Source organism: Falco biarmicus, chromosome 4 (genome assembly GCF_023638135.1).
Source record: "Falco biarmicus isolate bFalBia1 chromosome 4, bFalBia1.pri, whole genome shotgun sequence".
In the NCBI taxonomy this organism is placed as follows: domain Eukaryota; kingdom Metazoa; phylum Chordata; class Aves; order Falconiformes; family Falconidae; genus Falco; species Falco biarmicus.
The window spans coordinates 2,158,581-2,183,349 of NC_079291.1; the positions used below are offsets into that span (position 1 = coordinate 2,158,581).

General features: G+C 37.2%; 1 protein-coding gene across 14 annotated transcripts in view; it reads right to left on the reverse strand.

Moving 5' to 3' along the window:
- OSBPL3 (oxysterol binding protein like 3) overlaps window positions 1-24,769 on the reverse strand; it is a 92,649-nt gene that overhangs the window by 11,779 nt on the left and 56,101 nt on the right. For 13 of the 14 annotated variants that reach the window (XM_056334531.1, XM_056334533.1, XM_056334529.1 and 10 more), the window contains 13 exons: window positions 24,508-24,621; window positions 23,589-23,759; window positions 20,116-20,242; window positions 19,192-19,295; window positions 18,949-19,041; window positions 18,195-18,351; window positions 15,659-15,789; window positions 12,735-12,842; window positions 9,774-9,908; window positions 8,942-9,035; window positions 5,657-5,907; window positions 3,673-3,810; window positions 890-953 (listed from right to left, as the gene is read on the reverse strand). In XM_056334531.1, the coding sequence (XP_056190506.1) occupies window positions 890-953; window positions 3,673-3,810; window positions 5,657-5,907; window positions 8,942-9,035; window positions 9,774-9,908; window positions 12,735-12,842; window positions 15,659-15,789; window positions 18,195-18,351; window positions 18,949-19,041; window positions 19,192-19,295; window positions 20,116-20,242; window positions 23,589-23,759; window positions 24,508-24,621 (1,687 nt within the window). The remainder of the gene's footprint in view (window positions 1-889; window positions 954-3,672; window positions 3,811-5,656; window positions 5,908-8,941; window positions 9,036-9,773; window positions 9,909-12,734; window positions 12,843-15,658; window positions 15,790-18,194; window positions 18,352-18,948; window positions 19,042-19,191; window positions 19,296-20,115; window positions 20,243-23,588; window positions 23,760-24,507; window positions 24,622-24,769) is intronic. The other variant, XM_056334535.1, reaches the window with a different exon arrangement.

Sequence of the window (24,769 nt, forward strand, 5' to 3'; positions counted from 1 at the left end):
TTGTTAAGACAGGCTGCTATCTAGTCTTATTTATGCAGTATTCAGTAACTGAATACATTTTTGGTCATCTCTGCTTTTTAGCTGAGAAGAAAAGGCCTCATGTCCCTGTATTTGTTTACAAAGCAAATTATTACATTGAATAATGAAACCCAGACTAATGACAAAGTTCCAATTTCTGTTCAGTATGGCTCCACCTGTAATAATTAAGTCAGCAGAGTCAATCATAACAGAATTAAAGGTACATTGTGAATCGACAGATCTGGGTGAAGGATTTTAACTGAGTTAAAAGGCATAATTGTGTTCTGTGTACACTCCAGAAATATCTAACCACACAGGTACTGTGGCTAGCTGACATCTTCACCAGAATTACACAGCTCCAAAATACTTCTTTTGAAACACCGTGTTAGTAGAAAAATAGCACAGAATCTTACATGCTATAATAATGCCAGCAGAGAAAGACAAGGTAAATATATTTATCATTGCTGTTATGCTCATATTTGGAAATTATTTTCAGAACAGGTTTACAAGATCAGGATTTAACTTGTGTTTTTTCAAGCTATGTTCCATCTTGTTTGTTTTATAAATAACTTGAGGTACAACTCTCCTTTATCAAGAACCCCCTCCCCAGAATAAACCTGATTTTAAAGAAATGCAGATATTTGTACATGAAAAGAATAATCATTTAATATTTTTTATATATATATATATATATATATAAACATCCAAATAAGAGGCATGCAAGTAAGTATAGGCTGACATTTCTTAAAGCCATTCTAATACACTTTAAGCAGGGAATTTCAGCTTTTCCCAGTTTCTGGATATTTCATGTTAGACATACAATTAAAATATTACAAACACTGTAAAAGTAAATGATAGACTGAAGAGTTACCTTGCCAAAAAGCAAAATTCACAGATTCAGCATGGCATGCAGAAATAGGCGGATGGTGACTGACCTAATAGCAAGGCATGAACGGGGAAGAAAAAGGATGGACATATTAACACTTGAACAGTCATTTTGGTTTGGGTTCTTTTTTCCCCCACCCCCTTCATTTTTTATTCATTTACAATTTGAACATTTACTTTCCCTTTGCAGTTGTGTCCTGGAGGGGGAGTCAGTCAGATCAATAAGGTACTGAAACCTAAGAAGCCTTCAAAGAAATGGGAAGCACTTATTTTAAAAGGCTTGTTCATCAAGTGAAAATCTACCTGTTTTGCACATCGACTCTAAGGTGATAATTACACTTACCCTTAGGACTCTTTGTATATTAACAGAAGCTGCAATTTGGGCACACAGACACACACCCCACCCCACCCCCCCAAAAAAAGGTACAAATAAACGGGCCAGTTTCTTCTGTACAGTAAATACCCACAAAATCCTAACTATGAGGGAGGGGACAGAGATCAGCATCTCTGAAGGGGCCACGGGTGGAGAAATCGAGCCATGAAATTCCATCTAGCAACCCCTACTAGTGCAGCAGTGATACTCCAGGTGTTTCTAGTGCAAAACTCTAATCACACACTGCATTTTATCAGCTTTGGGTAGTAGCACGTACATGAATTAGGGCAACCACCAAAACAGCGAAGCAAAGACTGTGAGTAAATAAACAAATACACAATGCAGACTGTTAAAATGAAATACTAAATAATAAAGTAACTGCACAAAGTGAAAGCAGCCACTCCTCCTTGGCTGTAAATTCTGCCTTCTGGATGAACATGACTAACAACTGACCAGGACCAACTCTTTGATGTGCAGTGCTTACTGTTCTTTTGACAAAGACAACTTTATTTTCAAGTCAAATTGCTATTTCCCACTATGAATTTAATTTCTTAACCATCTACATGGCTCAAATGCAGTTTTAATTTTGTCTTTGTTACTCATTTTGCAAATCTGTTATCGAGCATTTTTTCCGCAGGCATTGTTATTTATGTAACATCCTCTACTTGGTTTAAAAAAAAAAGAGAAGAGTACTAACTACTCTCAGCTATGCCATAATCCACCACAAGCAACACTCTCACATGCTGCACCCAGATTAACCCCAGATGTCACTATAATTCATGGGTTAAATTTAGCTCTCACTTAAACTGTTGTAATTCCAGAGTAAGGTCATGATGCTAAAATAGTTATTCTAAACTCACTCTGGTAACAGAACAGAATCCGTTATTTTATATATTTTGCCTATCCCATGGATTACCTACTACCTGCACTAACAAGTTATCTAAAGGAAGCATTAAAATGCTGGCACAAGCAGTAAGCAACAGCTCCCGATGCAAAGAGAAACTTTAATTCTTGCAAAGCTGCATGAAATTTCTTTCCTCCTGTACCATCCTCCCTTCCTAATAGTCCTCCACCCCCATACTATTACAGTAACTTAATTTTACCACACATCACTTATTGCACATATTAGAACAACAGCTGTCAACAGCCCAAGCCCCGTCATGTATTAAAGTTCCTCTTTAGAAAAAGCAGCCTTTGTACTGATTTATCCAATATTCAGGGGAAAATCTCTTTTAATTCAATCTAACATTTAAGCTCAGTACCGACCTTTATTCACCACTTTGTTACTTCAGTTTGAGGTTACATTGGTAACTTCAGTGCTCTATACACATCATCTTAGAACTGAAGCAACACAATGAAGAACCAGATACATTACTTGAACTTTAAATGTGATTCTTGCTTTGACTGTTTTGTTCTCTTTTTTTCCTTATTTTTACTAATGCCTGTGCACATTTCCCCGAGACTAAGGAAAGATCACATAGCACTCCGTTTGGTCTGTTGTAAAGCATAATGTACAAAATGTTGTATCTTCAGAGACTGCCAAAACCACTTTTCATTTCCTAAAGGAAGCCTCTTAGAAGGCTTTCTCTGATCAAATTTCTAGGTCGTACACCCTTGCACACTGCACATTTTATAATTATTTTTTTTGTTATGTCTAGACATAATGAAGCAGCTTCAATCATTCTTATTCTGCTAGGCATCAGATTATTTAGTTTTGCCTCTTTTTAACATATGACTCAAGCTTAGCAATTTTGGTAACTTGGCTGGTTTAAGTTTAGTGTTTTTTAACCATACTTAATAATTATTCTCCTATTGGGGAATTATTTTCATAAACACTCAGACCTGGATATGTTGTATACATCCTTCACCTACTAAGCTGTGGTACCAGGTTTGAAAGGCTTAGCCCACAAAGTGTTTGGACAGGAAGCAAAAATAGTCATATTGCCGTAGAAAATACTAGTGGCTGATTGGCTCACACAAAGGGTATATTTGTTATAAAAAAAGATATTAAATAGCTGAAGATACAGTATTTTTAATGATCACACACAGAATATTATGACAAGAATGTGAATGCTTGTTGCAGTCCGGATCAGATTTCAGCATAGAGAACTGCACTCCACTTAACCAAGTTATCCAGTTACTGGAGTAGGCAGCCTGCCAGCCTTGGCTTCTCGAGTGTCAGCTGTTGGTTGTCACGTCCCATCCCAGAGTTAGCAGACTTTCCTCAAAAAACAATTTCCTTCATTTATAATTCTGCAGCGTCCCTTGAGTTTTTCTGGGCTCAGGTCATGTAAACTAGTTTTGTATTCTGCTATTAATTCCGGAGGATTCCAGCCATGCATTTAGAATGAGGCAGTGTATCGAGTAGCAAATCTAAAGGCTGCAGCATACAATACCTGTTCTGCGAAGAACTGGAAACCCTTATCTTCACGAATACATTCATAGGTTTCCCCAAGCACAGGATTAAATGGCTTACTTCCAGCTCGGTAGTAACTGGATGCATACGCAGAGACTGCAAATGCAGCTATATACACCTGGGAATAACATATGTTGAATTTTGATTAATTAATTTACCGCAGCCATGCACAATTTTTGCTATACATTCTGATTTAACAGAAGGGGGAAAAAATGAGGCCTTATCCTGACATCAGGTTCTGTATTTTTCCCATAATTTGCAGACTACAAACATGTGTGCCTCCTGCAAGCTAAGCACTAGCTTGGACATCAGAGAATTATTCACATTCAGTGGTCCAGGGATGGAATTATTACAGTCAGACACTGCAAATTTCAGCAACTTGGAACAGCATTTCTGAAAACTGTTTGAAACAGCTTAGCATCCTGCAACAGTTCAAAGCAGTAACTTTAAAAATCTAACTTAAAAGTTAGATTTTGTATTATAACTGGCTTTCGCAGTTACGGTTTGTGAATCTATGGATCTACCAACTGTTCTTTTTCTCAACATGGCACGGGAAGTATTGGATGAGTTTTCACCAAGTATGCTATTGCTAATGCAGTTTGAATTATCTGCTGTGTGCTATTCATGTGCTAATCATGAAACTGTTCTTGATTATGACTGAGACACAGGTAACCCTTCCAAATTTTTGCAGTCAACTGAAGCATAATTCCTCCTAAACATGACGAATTAAAATTTGGTGTTGTTTGATTTAGGTCTCTTTTGTACCATTTTTCTCCCTTTTCATTCCCTTTTCCTCATCTTGTGAAAGTGTAGATGGTCTCCTTTCAGGATTTCAGAAACTGAATCCACTTCAGAATGGCTCTCTTATGAACTATTGCAATTACTATGCAACCACTAGCACTAATTTTGCCTCAGGAGTTTCTCCAAGGCAAAGAACACTCCATTCTGAGGTGATTTCCAGGTGCTTGGGTGTGGGAAGGAAGGAAAAGGTTTATTTTGACTCCCATATGAACAACTATTGCTCATTTCCTTTTCCTTTTAAGATATGTTCTCAAACGAACAAAAAAGGCTGTGCACCAACCCCCCCAGTTAATAACCATACCCTCTGTTCTGAGGACAGACACGAAACTGTAACTCTTGCGGAGTGTCAGAACGGAGCAAGAGGCTTTTCAAACAGTATTCATAACGTGACTATTTACATTCATTAATAACCTCATTTTAGGGTAAATAATAACCTCCCATTTAAGAGAATTTAGAAAGGTTTTAACCTTTTGTTTACGGGCTTACATATTAAGTAGCTCTTATGCAACTGGAAGCAGAACAACTGAAATGTGTTTTTTCTTTTGCCAAACACTGAATTTCGGGTTCTGCACTGGCAGAAGATGACACCGTTACTATACCTAACATACATTCATATTGCCTAGTTTTGAGAACCTGAATATTTTGACTCAACCCCAAAACTTCACAAAACCAGTTAATAAAACAAATGGAGCTCGTTTGATTAATACAAAGGTATCACAGTAGTGTAGGGCTGGAAGATGAGGCATCCTCTATGCACAACTGTGTTACCAGATTGGACATCCTTAAAAAAAGGATATACTGTAACTTTCATACTCAAGAGGGAAGTATATTAGTTCACAACCCCCTTCTTTTTTTCTGTAAATTTTTAATCTGACAGAGTATGACCTGCAAAACAGAACTAAACTACTGCTTTGCTTAACCTTGCTGTCCAGCAAGGTACTCGAGGAAAGAGATTTTCTGACAAAGCAACAGAAATTACGCAGAAGAGTCTAAAATAGTGGGTATGTAAGTATGTACAGACACGTTTGGAGAGTCTTCCTCTCTCAGCTGGGAGAAAAAGAAAAATGGAACAGAACATCTTAATTTCTTTGGCAGACTGTTTTCATATTTCCTTTGTTCTAATTACATTAAATGTTACTAAGTATTTGGAATAACATATTTACCATCCGTTCAAATGGATTAGGTGTATGTGCTGCTTTATCTAGTAGTTCACTGTACTCCAGCTCCTCGCAGAGACGCTGAAGGGTGTTAAGTGGCTCATTTAATTCAACAGGCATGGCCACTTTGGAGAGATCCTTTCCTATGTTATTTCTCAGGATATTCCATAGGCTGATGTTACTTGTATTAGGACATGGAGCTGGTAAACATGTTCTCCGTTTAGAATTGCATCCGATTCCACTTTCAGAAATACAGTCTGAAAAGGAAGGAAGTGGCAAAATAAGTCAAATCACTGTTTACTTAGTTTCACCCCTCTGCAACATACATTAAAATGCAACCATCTTTTTTCTGCCAAAACTTCCTTCCACTCTCACAATTCATTCACGTATTTCATTTGTGGTTTGAAGATAGCCTGTTATAAAAATGATAAAATTAAGAACAAGATTTTAATTTCTGTATGTTAACTGAGATAAATGCCAGGTACAAAAGATGCATAAAAAATTACCTTCCTTCCCCTTAAAGGCCATAAGAAGGCTCAGGCTTTCCACTGAATTTGAAAAAGTAAGTATTATAACTATTTTATTTGTAACAGAGATGGATTTCTATGTTTAAGGAACATAAAACCTCCCTCCTTGACAGAGTTCCAATTAAGTTGACACTTCTCAGAAGGCAAGGCGTAACTTAACAGATCCAAGCATAATAACAACTCCTACCTACTTTTTCTGCTTTTTTGAATACTCCTATCAGGGAAATTTACTGCACCACAGATTTACATGCAGACTTTTCCACAGTATTTATAATTTTAAAAAATTTAGTGATGTTAGGTTTTAGATACACCCATAATTTGGTGAAGAAATGGCCTGCTTTGAAGGTGGAAAAGCTGATGCAACTGTGAAGCTATATGTTTGCTGAAGATAAAAAAAAAAAAAAAAAGGACTCATGTCAAGAGTCTTTGACATGAATATCTGAGGTCTGTGTTCCTATGTCAAAGCAATTGGAACAGGATAAATAGTTCTAAGCGTGCCATGAAATGATTTGTGGCAGGGTCAAAGCAGAGCTACAAGCTTCTGCAACGGCACTAGTCTGAAGTTACTACGTTGCTTACCTGTACAACAATCTCATTTCAGAGAGGAATACGGTTGCCACTACAAGAACGTATTTTATCTTTACACGCTCGTAGATACACCTAGGAAGCTTCTGCCCTAGAATCAGTCACCATTTGGAGACATTCAGGCATAGCCCCAGTCTGTTAACCCCTGTCCTCATCGGGCTTTCCTCACACAGCTTTGACTTGGAGGAATTAAAACAGCACTGAGCAGCACATTTTTTCTGTGCTGTACATACCCAAAGAATCTCTGCCCTTACAGGCATGATTTCAACCAGTGTTGCCTCTGCTGGTCCATTGACATAAGCACAATACCAGCAATGCTTCCAGCAGCGACAAAGTACAGATAATCACACGGGCAAATTTCTCCTTCACTGTCACGTATGCTAGCCCATGCCTCAGACGGACGCTTCAAGTGTAATCAGCAGCATCAAAATTTTGAGGAAGAAATTTCCACCTTTTCTGCCACTCAAACTAGAGGTCCTAAAACTTCATATGACTAAGTTACTGTAACAAGGACAGGGGAACTATTTGCAGTCTACTGCCTATCTCTTTTTGCATAAAAACAGCAAGGGCACTATGAATCAAAAACTCTACCTTAAATAGGTATACTGTTAACAGTTAGGAGGTAGACCTCTATACTTTCCCCTTGAAGGAATTTATTTAATATCAGAAGAGGCCATAAAGATACCTTCTTTGATACCCCAGGAATGAGGGGATGCCTGTAAAGGAAGGAGGTAAATGCTAAAAATTTATCCTTGTTCAAAAGAGCTCTCTGACATGGAATTTGGCTATGTCCTTTGACAGTTTCTAATTAAAAGCAGAGTACCAGCCCATTAATTGGGTTAAACTGGTGATAAAACAGAGTGGAGAGCAGCTAAGATATTCAGATACCAAATTTTCTATAAAGTGAAGTTTGCCCACCCCACTATGAGAAGAAAAGTCTGTGCAGTTCTGGTTTAAAAAAGCTGTAACAAATGGCCAGCAACAATACTGGAGGAGATTGTGACCTCCAGCTAGACTCAATGACTTTTAAGGCCAGACTGAACCATTATCTGGTCTGCCCTTCTGCATTACAGTGGCCAGAGGATTTTATCACAATCCTACAATTTACGGTTCAGCTAAAGCCCTGCAGGAAAAAAAAAAAAAATATCCAGTTTGCTATTAATGGGAGTGGCAGGGTGCCCAAAGCACAGAAATAGCAGGTACCAGAAGGATGTGGAGGTGCTGCTAATACGGAGGAGCTTCAGTGACAGTCTTTGTTACAAGATGAACAGTCATACTAGTACAGTTTTTTAAGGTCCAGATCATGAGATAATCAACCTGTATTCTTTCCTGTCTTTCAAAAAAAACAAAAAAACCACCTTAATTTTTAAACAATTACACAATACAACAGATCTCCAGGCATTTCAAACTACCCAAATTCACAGGGATCCACTGGTCCTTGGAGATGATCGGGAAACAGCTGCTGGTAAGCAACCACTGTTCAGCATTTATGAAGATAAAAATGTATTGATAGAGTGAGAAGACCGTTGTGGTTAGCTGAAAGGAGTTGAAGGCACAAAGCCAATTAGTTTGTTATGACCAATTCTTCTCCCTCTTTTTTTGATTCTGTCTCGAATTAGCAAGACAGTTAAATAAGCATATGTACTAAACAAGACTATCATGATTAAAACATGCAAAAAAATAAATCCTTATGGTCATACACCAGGCCTGCCAGCGTGTAATTATTCTCATGTTCCTTTAAACACAGTTCTGCTACAAACAACAGAACTCTGAATGTGGTTGTTAAATTGTAGACTAAAAAAGACAGACTGACAAGAAGAAAATTACTTTTTGACAAAAAAGAAAGCAGCTAGGCCTTGCTACTTTGAAAAATCCTGTGGCCATGAAAGTAACTGAAAAGGAGTGCGAGTTGCACCAAGGAAGCCAAGAAAATAGGTGTTTCTTTGCTGATGCAGAACCGCCATCCTGTTTAAACAATGGTACCCAGGCCCTGTTAAGGAGATTAGCCAGAATGTCCTGTTCAAAACCAATCTGAGGCTGTAAGAGAAAAAACACAGGCTGTTTACATCTCAAAACCTGTAATATCAAATAATTTCTAGTAAGAGAAGAAAAAAATATCCCAAACAAAAAGAATCAAAGAAAATTCTCAAAACATGTTATAATAAATCACTGAACTTACCTAAAGTTTGTCTTTCATTCTCCATGTCATTGCTTAGGTTATCTTCTGAGACATTATCACTGATATCACTTACATATGAGTCATCATCTGATACCTGAGGTGGGTTGAGGAAATAAACAAGATACATCAGTCATTAAAATAACCCCATACGCACATGAAAATTGTGACTTTCCACTGCAATTATTGTTTTAATAGATTTGAACTGTTTAAGGTATGTTTCAGTATTACAGGAAAGTACTAAAGTCCTACAAAGACACAATTGAGCTTGGGAGAGATCACCATCACTGAAAATTCAACTATTATTTTAGTGGAGACATGTTTCATCTTCTTGGCCCCACAGCTAAGAAGGCTTTCCTCATATCAAAACTCAAGGTGCTTTTATAGAGTTTGAGAGAGGTGAGAAAAATGAGCTAAAACATTTCAATACGCATGACATCAGCCCCAAGGTACCTACAGGTACCACAAGGACAGGTATCAATATATATTATATATTTCTATGATACAATTTCTTTTCTTACTTAAAATACAATTTAAGCACCTGTATAATGACTCAAGGCAGACAGTACAATATATGCAGTATCTGCAGACTAGCTACCAAACTGCCATTTGCCCCAATGTGCATGTAAGACTTCTTCATAATAATTGTTACATTTTACTACATGTAAAGAGGCAATGACAACAAATAAATATATGCAGCACATTCACTTGTAAATGTTTTGAAGATTTTCATTTTCTGGCAGTCATCTGATGTGCAGTTAGTGCTCAGAAAGACCGCACGTCAAGTAGCAGATAAGAGACTATATCGGAATGATGTCAATCTTAATGCTCAGACCTCATTTTCTGAAGAACTAGCAGAGAGCAGGACTTCCTGTGCATCAAAAAATTCTGTGAGAGAGTCAGCTATAGACAGTCTGCTTTCATTTGAGACCTGGTGCACCAGACCTCTGCTTTCTTCTCTCGAATTTTCCTGTTTAAAAGAAATAAAAAGTTTTGAGAGGAGTACCACCACACATAGTATTCATGCCTGCTATTCCACAGTCACATAAGGTAAAGAGCTGTAACACACTGGGAGAAGATTGCACATGCTGTTCTCGAATTTAATGAAAGGTAGCATGTGTTTCATGGAGGGATTTAAAACCAAAGTAAAACAGACCAAAGAGAAGAAGAAAAAAAGAAGGGGGGGGGGGGGGGGGGCACGGGGAAGGCAATGCATATTCAGTAAATCAGTTATGGCCCTGCATGTACTTTTTCCTGAGGTAAAAAGTATGTAAAAATGCTTTGATATTTGAGTGATTTAGCCAGATATACACAAGTGTATCATCAAAAAGCCCCAAAAGAACAAAACTCCCACCTCTTTATATCGTATCCTAGATTTACATTCCTTTCTGATCTAACAAATGAATTAGTCTTTGCCTCCCAAGCCTGGCTGAATGCAAAGCCTGAGGTGCAGTGGCATACAAAATTCAGAGGGGCAAAGTTGCTTTCTACATAATAGCAATGCTTTCCTAGCTCTTTTTCTTCGCTAGATAATTTTCTGTGCTGTGCTTTGGAAAGCTTTCCTTCATATCTACACCTAAGATAGCTCCATGTCAACCAAACCCAGCATACTAACAAAGCCATGTAAGGGTCATTGTTTTTGCTGCTGCAGGCACGTTTGGCTGTCACAGAGATCCCGGCAGCTCCTCCCACAGAAGGCATAAGCAGAGTTCCAAAAGGTGGCCTAGCAAAGGTGGAGTGACCAGCAAGACTCGTTTCATTCTGTGGATGCAGTAAAAAACTTGAGGAACGTTGTGCACTATTGTTTTCCCTGATAACTCTACCAACACTGGTGGGAAAAGGGCTAGCTGGCCCAAGGGAGCGTATTAACTGCTCCCAAGTTTTTCTGCATGAGAGGTTTTACTAACCTGTAACCATGACTGCCTTATCATATTTTTGCAGGAATTGTCGTGTTTTACTTGCAGAACAACACAATGAACAATCTGACAAGTCTACAATCAAACTGACAAATCTTCTTGAAAAGTTTTTCTGCTGGTAGATTTTACTATAGCATGGAATGTTATTCAGTATGTGCTGATAACGGTGACATGGTAACACCACAAACTTATCACACAAAAGACGTTTTTTGTTGGGTTTGGGGGTTTTTTGTTTGATTTGTTTGTTTTTTTTTTTAAATAAAATACTTCTGATACAGCAGCAGGAAAAGAAGAAACCTCAACACTGTCTCTTCTGTGGGAAGGCATTTACACTAGTCTACAAGTACCAAAAAAAAAAATCTTACATACATGAGCATTGCTGCTGGGATTGTTTCCAATACTATTTTGAATCTGAGAAGGAAAGTGAGCAGAAAAGGCTCATAAAAGAACAGCAGATATTTAGATCTACCTTCAGATTATCTTCTTTCATGTTCCCACTCTGGCACGATAAACTACAACATAAACTGCCCAACAGACAAACTAAACTTTTACCTTATGCACAGGCTTGAGATACTAGTTTATACTGCTTCAATTTTCAGGTCTATCATAGCAACTGATGTATCATTTACAGCCAATTTTTGTGCAGTGGCCCTGTCTTCCTCACAGCAGCATTACTGCATCACAGTCCTCAGACAAATCTAAAATGAAACTTCTCCAGTGTAAGTGATTTCATCCTTAAGTTCCATCCCAAACCATGCCAGAGGGAATTTGTGAAAGGACCTTTTGAAAGCTATTTTGGGAGGGGGGGGCATATAGTAGACAGAACAAGTTTCAGAAATAATCCATTGTCATTGCAAGGACCTCCACTAAATAAGAAAATAAAGAACTCCTGAAGTTAAAACCCAATGCATTAATGCTTGTCTGGATAGCAAGTTAAGTGCGGTTCACATTCTCATGGGACTAAAAGCAAAAAGCATTAGAATGATGAACTACCTTAAAAAAGAAAAAAAGAACAGCTAAATATGATCAAAACACAGCTCTACCGAAACAGATGGAATGACTAAACTATCTTTAAAAATAAAAGGAAATAATAAATTATATATAACTCAGCATTACATCCACTCAGGTTTTAATGAAAGACTTATACTACAAGCACAGCAGAAGTTTCCGTATGAGTTAACGTTTAGGAAAATCCATCAGAGATAACACAGTTCTTGCTTCCCTCGCTACTACCATTAACACCTAGATCCTATGACCTATAAATACACTACATTCTGCATTCTGCAGCAAGCCAAAAAAACTGTCTGAACATCAGTACATATCAAACTGGCTAACTGGATTTGCAGAAGACTCCCTGGCTTCACACAAACCAAAATAAATGGCTGGAAGGGCTCTGGTACATCTCATTTCTTTGAACCTTTCATGGAAATGTCTGATAGTTGTTCTAAAGCTCACATGATCCACACTGGTAGCCAGTGTTCCAGGCTAACAATATTTAGACAGGCAACAAGGAGCTACAGAACTTGAAAGTTAACAAGGGAATAACGAGGAGAGAAACAGTAGCATGAGGGTAACAAGGCAGCAGCTCTGTTCATGCTGAACGGGAAGCAGACAGAAGGCGAGGGAGAACACCAGCAACCAGTAGCAAAAAGCAGTTAGAAGTGTGCTCAGGAAAACTGCTCACAAGAGAAGTCTCTGAAATCAAATGCTGCACAATGCATCACCAGAAATGACTCATAGCCATGACAGTGGACTCATTTTACTAACACTGTACACCATACAGAAGACACAAAGAACAGGACAAAATGCAGCTATGCAGCACTGTCTAGAAGTAGGGGCTTGAGGAACACACATCACTGAAAGAGGAAATCCATACCCACCTTCACCAAATCTGGACTTGATTTTGCATTAGATGCTGAATCAAGGATCATAGATTCGGCATGTATTCTGCGTAACCGGTCTTTAAGATCTGTGTTTTGTGCTATTGCCTGGAACATTTAACAAAAATATCGGGGATATAAAGTTCTCTCAACTAACTTGAACATGGCTTTATTGTGTAAAAAGGGGCAAAGAGTATTATTTAAAGTGCAGTATAAAACACCACCACCACATGAGTTTTCACTGGTTCAGCAAATCATTTATTTACAAATGCTCCAGACCTTGTTCCTTATCTCTCAAATTAAACTATTTTTTGTTCAGCATGAAGGAAAAGACACATAAATGGAGAAAAAAAGCCAAAGGTGGCAGGGATATTTCAAGTTACTAAGTTTTGCAAGCTAATTTAATGTTATAAATGAATTTTGTGCATCTTTTTTCTTTTCAAGCTCCCTTCCCTCATCCCTATCTCCAGCCTAGCCTCTCTCAACATTACTTCTTACTCTTGCCACATCCAAAAACATCTGAATTTCCCATCAGCCTGGTATAGTGACAGTTCCCCATGTCTTCCACTGACAGAGAAACAAGACTTAAATTCAGACAGGTACCTGTGTCCTCTCAGCTTATAATGGCAATGATCAGAATAAAAAGCCTCTACTGCAAACTCATGTTTGTTACAGGTTATTTACTCATGCTGGGTGCATCTGATGGACAGATGTCAGTTAGAGTAGACTTGTAGGAAGAGATTGCAACCCTGCCTGCAACGAAAATATCCCTGAAAGAAAAGATTGGGTTACTAATTTTGGAACAATATTGAAGACTTACTGCCCATTTTGGTGATCTGAATCAATACTAGGATGTGGAGAACCCTGCTGTTTACACATTCACTTTGTCCCACAAATGCTTCCAATTTCAACAGTAATTTTTTTTGGAAATAGTCTTGAGGGCAGGAAAGACAGTAAGCTTGAAGTGATAATGGAGAAGAGAAAGTAATTTCCGGCTTTCCATATGTGTGGTCTGAATTTGCCATACAGGCATATATCACTTCTGTGTCAAGTGTTCAAGTGGACAGCATTATGTTATACCCACAACATCACGTAAGTGCAAAAAAGAATTTACACAGCTTTGCTGTAATAGCATCTTCCAATTTGCATTGTTTGCTACAAAGTGTTTTCTTCCTTCTCTTGTCTTCTTCCTCCACCCAAAATAAAAATATTGTACTTTTCCCCATTCTGTATGTGCTTTTCTTAGACTGTGTGTAGGTCAAGGGTACTATCTTAGTGAGAGAGAAGCAGAGGCAGAGATGCTAATTTTGTGGTGGTTTATCTGCTTTAAATCTGTTTATTTTTCTTCCCCTGCCAGGCTTATGAGAGCAAAACAGACTTATGTTTGATAGCTTTCAACCTGTAAAGTCTGATTTTTTTGTTCCTCACGTACAGAAAACAACAGAAATGAACAACAACAAACACTGTCAAAGTCATCAACGCAGACTCTCTTGCAAGGAAGTCTTAGAAATATGCCAAGTTTATCATATCTGTGCTTCCATACATCTTCAAAGGAAGCCTATTCCTTTCTCCTACAAGATCTCTGCTGTATAGGGTGAGAAAATTTCTGTTGGCATCATGGCTTTACAGATCTGCAGGCTAAGAATAGCTCTCACAGATGTAAACCTCTGCTGAAACTGGCAAGGGTCACAGATGACTTCTGGATGGGCTACAAAAGGCTTATTAAGTATCAGGTAAGACCTAAAAGCATGACTTCCAAAAGATATTTAAAGGATGAAGACAGAAAACAGAATTTCACTGCTCAGAAAAAAATATTTATGCTAAGCTGTATTCACTGAGTTCAGATATCTTAAAACAGATTTTTGGATATAAAATTGGTAGGCATGTAACACTGGAAAAATAAAAGTCACCTATTCAAATATCAGAAGTGAAACATCTGAAAGCCAAAACCAAAGAAGTGCAACTGAATATATAGTTATTATGCAACAGGTCTCAGCTTTCTCTAAATACCATGAAGACATCACGGCCTCTAAAGGGCTAGGCAGGGAGGCACATTATACGCTATAAAACTATAACTATATGCAGCTTTTGTAAAGCAAAGGGAAGTTATCATACTGAAATAATTCAAAGATTATCTATATCACATCCAATGCCAGAGAGTTTGGATTTTGCAATAGGAATTTGCAACAAACACTGAAATTTTAAGACCATGATAATGATGGCACTCATTGCTATGAAATCAGATCACTGTTTGGTTGACACATTCAAACATCACCAATCTGAAAGTTCTGGTCTCAACCAATCACAAAAAGCACACCAACCAAAAAAAACCCACCTTTTTAAAGAGCACAATCTTTCATCATTTAGAACTCTGCCCTAACAGCTCCATTGCTGCTTTTAGATGACTAAGAGATAATTAAAGTTGGAAGTCAATATAAACAAGTTGTACTTGAATTTGTTTTGCAGTGTTTTGGTGCAGCATGATGAAGCTGCAGTGCATTAGAAGGGGCAGCTGAGTGCTTTCAGCCACTCTCACCTTCATTTCATGCCAAGTCATACAGTGAATACTTGAGTGCTGTTTAGGAAAAGAAAAGGAAAAGGAAACGTGCAACCTACCAGAACTGAGGGATTAAACAGTGAGAGAAAGTAGATTCATTGTCACAGAGCAGCCCTCTGATTCTTAGCATCAAATGATTCAGATTATACTACATACCTCAATCAATCTATCAAACTTCAGTGATTTCACAATACCTTTAACATTTAGTAGAATCTTTGAAAAACAGCATACATAGTAACATACTATGATTCAATACTGCAAATTCTAGCACAGAACAGACACTAAATAAACAGAAATTAACTACTATAAAATTTAGAAGTAATATCTGATGACAGTGAAGCTTGCTGAACTTCAGCATGTCACTTACGGATGTTAAGGCATTCTTCAAGCCAACTATTTGTGCAGATGGAGATGAGGATGCATCGTGCTCCAGCATCTGCTTCAGCTTTTCTCTCTCTGTAGATATGGTGCTGAAAGCTGACCTCAAGGTGAAGTAAACTAGAACCATTTCATAAAACGTGAGTTAAAACCAGCTACCAGTTGTATAGATACCAATTATCTAAAACTTCAATGAAGCATCATTTATGGTGACAGAAACAAGAACTTAGGTTAAGAGATCCAGGGTGGGTTACTAAAAACAAGTAGTATTAATCAAGGTTATAGGGTAGATTTTTTTAGTAGAAGGAATGTTTATGGTGAATGCTACTGTATTGACTATATTAGCCACAGTCAAAATTATTCTGATTATTTGTGACAGATGGCAACAAAGCTAACTAACCACATCTGCTCTTCACTTGCTTTTGTTCCCCAATTAGCATGAATCTTCAGATGGTAATGACTCTATTCCACATTCCTTTAAGAATTCCAGTGGGGGAGGAGAAGACAGGGAAGAAAAAGAATGAAATAGAAAAAAAAAATATCAAAAAAGCAGCTATAACACATACTGTGCCACAGCTATAGGGTTAGTAGTTTCCCCACAAGCAAGTCAACTGCGTTGTTGAGTTTTGTTATGTCTTTTTGGGATAAGGAAATTTCAGCTTGTTAGATGATTTAGTGACTCAAAAGGCCAGATCTTGAATGTTGTGCAAGTTACAATGCTACTTCTACTCCTTTCAGAGCCAGTATTACCAGCCTGAAACATTTAAATCAGACAACAGATTATGTGATTTTAAAATCGCTAGATTTTTAAAGGGGAAATGCACTTTCCTTATTTTTTTACTTTTAAGACTAATCTTTTCTTTAACCACAAGAAATAAAAAATTATTCAAGTAATATTTGTTTATATAGAATTTCAACATTGATCTAACTTGAAAATGAGAGGATTTCTTGAGGGTCTAATCAAGCCTTGTAATACAGTCATGAGAACTGCCAATGCAAAAATGTATCCATTTACAGGGAAATGGAGATACAAAATCTGAGCATGGATGCGTGACAGGGGCAAAGAAGAAATCTCTGATACCTCTCTCTTCTAATCATCCACTCAGCATTAACCGGAATCATCATCACTTCATTAAGTATTTGATGTAACCTTATTTACTCTTCTAAGAAAATATCCTTAAGGTTTATTTCAACACTGCAAACCATTACCAAAGCTAATTCTCATACTTTAACCTATTTGAAGAAATCTTTAACAGTATCACAGAGGGTGGGGAGGAAGATGTATCCACTATGATCAATTTTGTTAGCCTTTCATATGAGAATGACGTGACCAGAATCTTCAGTGACCTTAAATACAATTTAATAAGTTGTATACTAACTTAAAATTTCAAGAATTATTACATACTAAATTACTAATTTTACATTTTATTTAGTTTGACTCAAAAGCTAAAGCAAAAGTTTTCTTCGTTACCCTCTTTTGGAAGGGGTGTAGTATAAAACAACTTTGGAAAAAAATTCTTTGCACTCTTAATAAAATTATACTGTATTAAATGGTACCAAGTCAGTTGTCCCCTCAAACACATGGGTCAATCTAACCAAAATTTCTGACATGGACATTTCAGGTAATGATCTTGAGGAGGTGATTTCTTTGCTTGGCTTAATAGCAACTTTTCCAACTGTGCCTTGCCCCCACGTCTTTTCTCCTTTTGGAAAATATATATCAGTTTCGACTAAAATTGACTTTATAAAGTTTACCACTTAGATACATTTCTTATGTAATGGAATCAAGATACATCAGCACCAGAGGAGAAAAACAAGCAAAGAATGCTTATTGATAACATCAACCATTATCCTGTGCAAAAGGCAACAAAGCCAATACTTCCATAAGTCTTTCAGGTATAAATACTGAAGTGCCTTCCTCACCAAAACCATTTAAACAATAAAAATGTTTCTTGTGCAAGGGTGTTGGAGCAAATCACTGCCAATGAAAAATTATTCTGAGAGAAGAAACATTTCTAGTCAAGCTGCCCCTCTGGCTGCTTTACATGATTTTACTCTTCTGTATTCACTAAAAATAGGTTACTACCATAGCAACCCCTTGCATCACCAACAAATGTTGACTCTGAAATACAGTGAAGCACACCAAATATACAAACATGTATGTGCTCATATACACACATATGTATGCAAACACAAAAGAGTGTAATCTGCTCTTATGTTTATAGCAACTGATTTTAGGATTTTAACCTTATGGCAAAAAAAAAAAAAAAAAAAAACAATCTAGGGTTTTAGCACATAAAACAAAGGGCTGTCCTTTATTAAATAAAAAATAAAAAAACATGATGATTAAGCCACTTTTTTCAAATGACTCAAGAACTCAACATTTGCAGTTCCTCAGGGGAATTAATGGAAGGGAGGATGGTTTCTGCTTTATCTAAACATTAAACAGGAAGCATTCTCAGAAGGCACATCATTATTTAACTTGTGATGATATAAAACCACATATGAAAGACAATTGCATTTACCTTTATGTGCAATGTGAAATAAGTCCTCTTGCATTTTAGTAAATTCTGATGATGTTTCAGAACCATCGGAATAATTTTTCTCTTCTACAAAATCTATTGTAGACAAGTTCGGGTTGGAAGCATGCAGTCTCATAGGGGCAGAAAATACTGAAGGCACCTGTAAGGAGTGTGATGTTTTTAAAAACTGTAAATAAAATTTTATCATATTGTACCATATGGGTTGCACACTGGAGACATCAAAAATGGAAAAACTACTGTCAGTTACCAATAGGTTTGAAATGGATGACATCTGGCAAATGAATCCATAAATATAACTTTGCCCAAGATATTGTAATTGGAGATTTGGCAAAGCTCCAAGAAACCAGACCACTGAGAGCTATAGCATATGCTATACTATTTTTCCCCACTTAGAAATATTTAATCACATGGTCTCTGGATGCAAATTTGTACAAAACTATCTGAAAAATTTGAAAAAAATCTGTACTGATAAAAAAAACCCAACACCACGATGCTTCAGATCAGAGGCAGATTGAAAACATGGATAAAAACCATGGCCAGTCTCCTGAAGGTAATAGCAAAGATCCTACTGCAGGTATCAATGGCAACATATTCGTGTTTGGTCTGATATATTACCACTTAAAGTGATCTAGCAATGGACACTACTTAGAGAGGATTAATATTTCCTTAACTGGTCATACTAAGAAGCGATAAATAAGATTTGGAGAAAGATGGGCACTGAAAGGACTGAAGTTACCTGTAACATTCCTTTACCCTCTTTCCCAACAACTCTGGATCGCCATCTCCTGTGTGTTCTCTTTTCCTTCTTGGGGCTTTCAAAAGGTCCAACCTTGTAACAACATATAGGACAAAAATAATACAGATTGCCATAAAACTAATAGAGCTACAAAGAAATACATTGATCCTTTAGGATTTGGGGTTGGTTTTTTTGAAATTGCAAGGGAAAACTATTTTTGTTTTGTTTTTTTAAACAACAAACCTGCATGGCATTTATAGCAGGCGCTGAGTATGTCCTGTGAAGAACATCCATGCTCTGTAACAGCTGGTTCATTTCCAGTAAATATGTGTGACAGTTGGAGAGGTCTGTTTTGAACAAGAGAATATTTTCAGTTGCTCTACAGTAACAGACACACTGAAAGTATTTTTCCTTTGTAGGTTAGTCTTATTTTGATTGTAGCTAGCTTAAGTTATTCATTGACTAAAAGAACATTATTAGATGACTGGATAAAAAGCTTGTATCCTTCTACCTTCAAGTTCCAATTCAAAATACCGAAATGCATCTAGATGGTCTGTGTAATGATCACGATATTTTACCTTAGTTGGTTGCAGAAAAATGAGAAAAATGTGATAATTACTGCAGTTTGGGACTAGTCAGAGCTCCTCATGGTGAGGGTAATAATTCCATAGGCATCAAGGCTGAATTGTACACGCAGAGCTAGAGATGAAGCTCCTCTATATTAGAGTTGAAGCTCACTGGTAGTAGCACTTTACCAAGTAAGTATCAGACAGACACTACCAACATGAGAAAGATCTTCATGCTCTTAGGAAAGCATGAAAGCAGAAGGTGACTTTGAAGAACAGAGCGTTTTAGTGTTTTTTAAAAGACTAGGTTTTGGATGCTTCCCCTTTTTGAATACCCAGCTTATGAGAGTTCAAATCTTACTACTGAAGGTGACGTTCATATGTAAAAAAAAATGTACTGAAATATATAGGTTACTTGAAGAGGTGCCCACAACTGATATCCCCACATTCAAAATCATCGTTCCTTTTGAAAACAAGTGAGCAGCCAGTTAATGAACAACCACCCCTGTCCTCCCTCCTGTTTCAGAGGTGTAGTAGTCTTCTTGTCAAAAAACCCTAGGGAAATACTAGGCTACTTTCCACTTCCTTCAAATATTATTACCTCTTGAGCATTTTTCCATGTCTTCAGAAGATTGTAGCCAGGATGAAATCCTGGACTCATTACTTGAAAAGGAAAATGACAAGTTAACTCCAGCTGACAACGAATTCTGTTTGGTCAAGCTGCCTGCCTGTTCCAGGGAAGAAAAAGTGAATCATTAAGAAACAATATTTTCATGTTGTATGCACAGATTTTGACTACCGACAGCTGAGGTCCATGATCAGGGACAAAGACTGAAGGCATCAATAACACAGAGGAAAAAAAAGTGTATGAACTAGACTAGGTGTAGAGTCATTGAGCATAACATCAGGATATCTAACATAACGGCTGTCCGCAAGCAGTAGAAATACTAAAGGAACCATAAACATTTCCTGAAAACTAAATTTTGAGGAAGGGAAAAGTTCTGCATAAATCAAGTCAACTTAATACAATTAAAGCACCATACCCAAACAGAACCAAAGCTGGACATTGTGTTCCTTTCCCATGCTCCACAAAGAAGCCCCAAAAGTAACTTAAATGTCACATGCACAGATTTGTTAAAGCTATCTTTCAGTAAAGAAAGCAAGATCTACTACATCCTATTCAAAAATTTTACTCAAAGTTGTATGACTTCACCATGGTTTTGACTTGACAGGCCTTAATACATGTGTGAATGTACACCTCATCTGCATTATTTACTACCCTTTTACAACAACTCGGTAACCATTTTCAAACTTTTCTCATTTTCAGCAGTGCCCACTATCAGATGCTTCAAGAGACGCTGAAATTCTGTGTAAGAGCTAACTGAGCAGGATAATTAAGTATTTTCGAGCAGGATAATGAAGTAGTTTCCAATAGGATGAAATCTCTACCCAGTGCTATTACCAGCTGATTGTGGCCTATAATGCAGTTTTCTTCGCTAACGTGACTACAAATAATAGCTATCCAAATGCATAATTATTTCTAGATCTCACTCAACCTTTCATCTTTAATAATATCTATGTCAGGAAGTTGCACAAATTATGTGATTTGTCATCATCTTGTTTAATATCAGTTTTAAAATGTTTCATCTTAAGTGCCATTACATGGCCACTTTACTGGTTATGAGAAAAGCTGACTGAATTGTTTGGCTCTTCTCTGAAGCATACACTTCACAAACTTTGTTACTGCCTGCTCACCCTATATAAAAACCTCAGGTAGTACTAGTTTTAAATCTGTTCATAGGAAACATCATCTACATCTCTGTCAGCTGCAATTTTCTTAGTTGGTCTTTTTAAATTTACAACATAAGCTCCAATTTGAGTTGCAGAATAAAATAGAATGCATTAGCCACATGGCATCATTCAGTACTGTCAATTTATATAGCCAGCATGCAATAGTAGTAGGCATCAGTAGGCACACTTACTTATTTTTAAATTAATCTATGCAGTTCAGCTGTTTTATTTCTACATAAAGCTATATGAACTTTAGTCATCTATATATATATACCCAAATAATAATCCCAGCACCTTTAAAAGCACTATGAAACTGAATTTAAAGATGAGCAATTGTATTGGCGTTATGTGAACAAATCCTACATTTGTGTCTTCAGAAATCTTACCTCATATAATCAACTTTTCCAGAACTCATATACGCAAGGGGCATAAGCAGGAAGGAAGAAGTAGGCATTGCCAGGGAACAGGCAAGAAAGAGTTCGTGTGGCTCCAGATAGCATAGTTTTGCTTAGCATGGCTAAGCTTTAGAATCCAAGCATTCCAACTAAACTTATGTAAATATATACACCTACCTCCCAACAACAACAAAAAACCAGGTGTAAAAACCAATCTGGTGTTTCTAAAAGCAAATAAAATGCAATGCAAAGCTCACCCAATATGTTTTTCTCAAAATAACCCAACCGCTGGATTGGTATCAACTAACATCAAGCTTGGCTGGTGTAAATTGGCAAAATTCCATTTAGCTTCAGCAGAGCTAAGGTGATTAACTGCAGCTTAAGAACTATCCCCTTCTATTTTTCACATGAAAATAAGTAGGGCTTCTTTGCAGTGCAAATCTGGATTAATAAATTAGAAGTGAATTAAAGCCTTTCATGCCAAGGAAGAAATGGTTAGTTTCCTGACAGTGAGCATAGATTTTAGATATGGTGGTCACATGGATTATTTTTTTTCCCCTGACTTTTTTTTTTTTTTAAGAGCACATGCATAGATGTATCATTGGCTTTGCAACATTCCACTTTTGCCCTCAATATTCTTCTCCTCTTCTGTCCCTTCTGGTTTTTGGGAGAGAAGAACTAAACAGCCACAGGAGATTTGCCATTTCTCTGCAGACAGCCTCAGAAGAACCGGCTGTCAGAGCCACAGAGGTGCTGGCACCACCGAAAGCGTGCAGACAGCTCTCTTCAGAACAGCCCTGGTACCGTGGGGTGAGCTACTGTTCTTTCAGCCACTCACTCACACAGAACCCCTCCCTCTCGACCACGAGCAAAAAGCTGTTCAGGCACATGTTTGTGTTTAGTAAAATTAATATTCAGTTACAGGATAATTCTCCCAAAGGGATGGACTGCAGGTACTGGGGAACAAGCCCACTCAGATCATACAGCAATATAGGCCAGGGAAAAGAAAACCTGAGAGGGCAACAAAGAGGTGATTTTAGGTGACACTCTGGCGACAGAAGCATAGAGCTGTTTCAGTTATAGTAAGTAACACAGTATTGCTAAAAAAGACACTATTCTCAGAAGAGGCCACTGGTTCTAAATGGGAGCAGAAGACCTTCTTTGGTTAAAAGTCAGTCAGTCAACGTGCAGACTGCTGAAGGCACAGAGGTTGTGTTCAGCCACAGAACACAAGATTGCATCAAAGAGGCCAGTTACAGTGTTGGTCTGAGCATTGGCCAAATCATGTTTGAAACTAACAGTCACAGACTTTGCCTAAAGGGAAATACGCTCCAGACCCCATTCCCACCTACAGCATGGTCCTTGGATTGGTTTGAACAATGCTTCCACCTCAGTTAAAAATATAAATAGTGGCCACAGGTGAATAATTCCTATATAATCCTCAGGTAAGTAGTTAGATTCATTAATATAAAAGGGGAGAGGTTTTATTAGCTAAAGGATAAATGAAAAAATGCTAAAGAAAAAAAAAAAATCTAGCTGAGTGCTCTTCTGTGACCCAGACTAATCTTCACCAGCACATATTAGACAAATAATGATACATGTCTCAAAAATTATGAGGATTCTAACTCATAATGCAGTTTTAAAACTGATCATGATGATATAATTTACTGCAATGAGTAAACAATGAGAGGCTATTATAAAATTTAACAGCATCATAGAGAAAACTGCATAGGAGTAAATCAATAAATAATATAATTTTCCTCTTGACATTTTAGATCATAACTTAAACCCCACCACAAACTTCCATTACGCTCTTCACTTAATAAAGACAAATCAGACTAATGTAATCCCTGATGAAAGCTCATTATTTATAAATCATAATTATTACCTTTCTACCCGGAGTAGAATCACAGAAACCAGAGACAGAGTCCGCAGTAGTAGACACAGGGAAAAAAAGATTATTGACATCATGAGGAAACATGGAGATTTCGTTCTGACGGTACATTCTGTGGTGACGAAGTTTTGCTACCCATTCATCAAACAGCTCCTGAGATTTCACCTACACAAAATTTCAGATTTTTTAACATTCACATTCAAAATGACTACCAAAGAAATGAAGGTATTTTGTGCTCATTAGATAGCTAGCCCGGCTGACCTTTACTGGCAAAATATCAGGAAAGGTTTTCTAATGATGCTTTTACTAAAATACATAATGTTTGAGCTTAAGATAACATGAGAAAAATAGAAATTTCAATTAGTATAGTTATGACTTCCAATGCAGAATACAATACTTAGCAACTTCTAGATGGAAAAAACCCTCAGCATAAATAAAAAACCCCTCACATATAATCTGTAATTTCTAAATTGCCGTTTTTAAGGTTTAGTCAAGGTTTAACTAACCACAAATAGACATTTTATTTTGGTGATGTATTTTAAAACAATTTATTTCACAAGGATAGATAAATCTACAGATCTGACTGGAAAATACTTCTAATAGATAAGACAAAGATCAAGATACCTCTACTGAAAAGAAAAGCATTTGTGCAACAAGTGCGTACTCTTTGCTGAAAAAAGTGCTGGGTGAAAGGAGTGCTGCTAAACATGAAGCATCTTTGAAGTTTCTATTCAGAACAGGGTTACTGACTCTGGAACAGTACAGTAAGGTCTCTCAAGCTAGTATAAACTAGTCTGCTGAGACAAAAGTAAGTTATTAGTGTAACTCACATACCTATTAAAAAAATGTGTCCACCATACATAGCTAATGTTGGCGTTTTTGCAGCAAGGTTATAACAAACTTGAAGACCTACCTTCAGATGGTATATCTGCTCTTCTGTATCCAAATCTATACATTTCGTTGATTTCTTTACAGACATTACAGAAAGTCCAACATCAATACAGCCATGAAGCTTCCCTCTCTCTATCTGCAAAAAAAAAAGTAAAAAGAATACAATCACTCCAGAATAAAGCAAAAGGATAGACATTACCTGCCGAAACCATCATTTCCCCCTCTCCAACTGTTTAGAATGGCTGAAACTTTACTTCCCATTGCCAACAATATGGAATTACTGT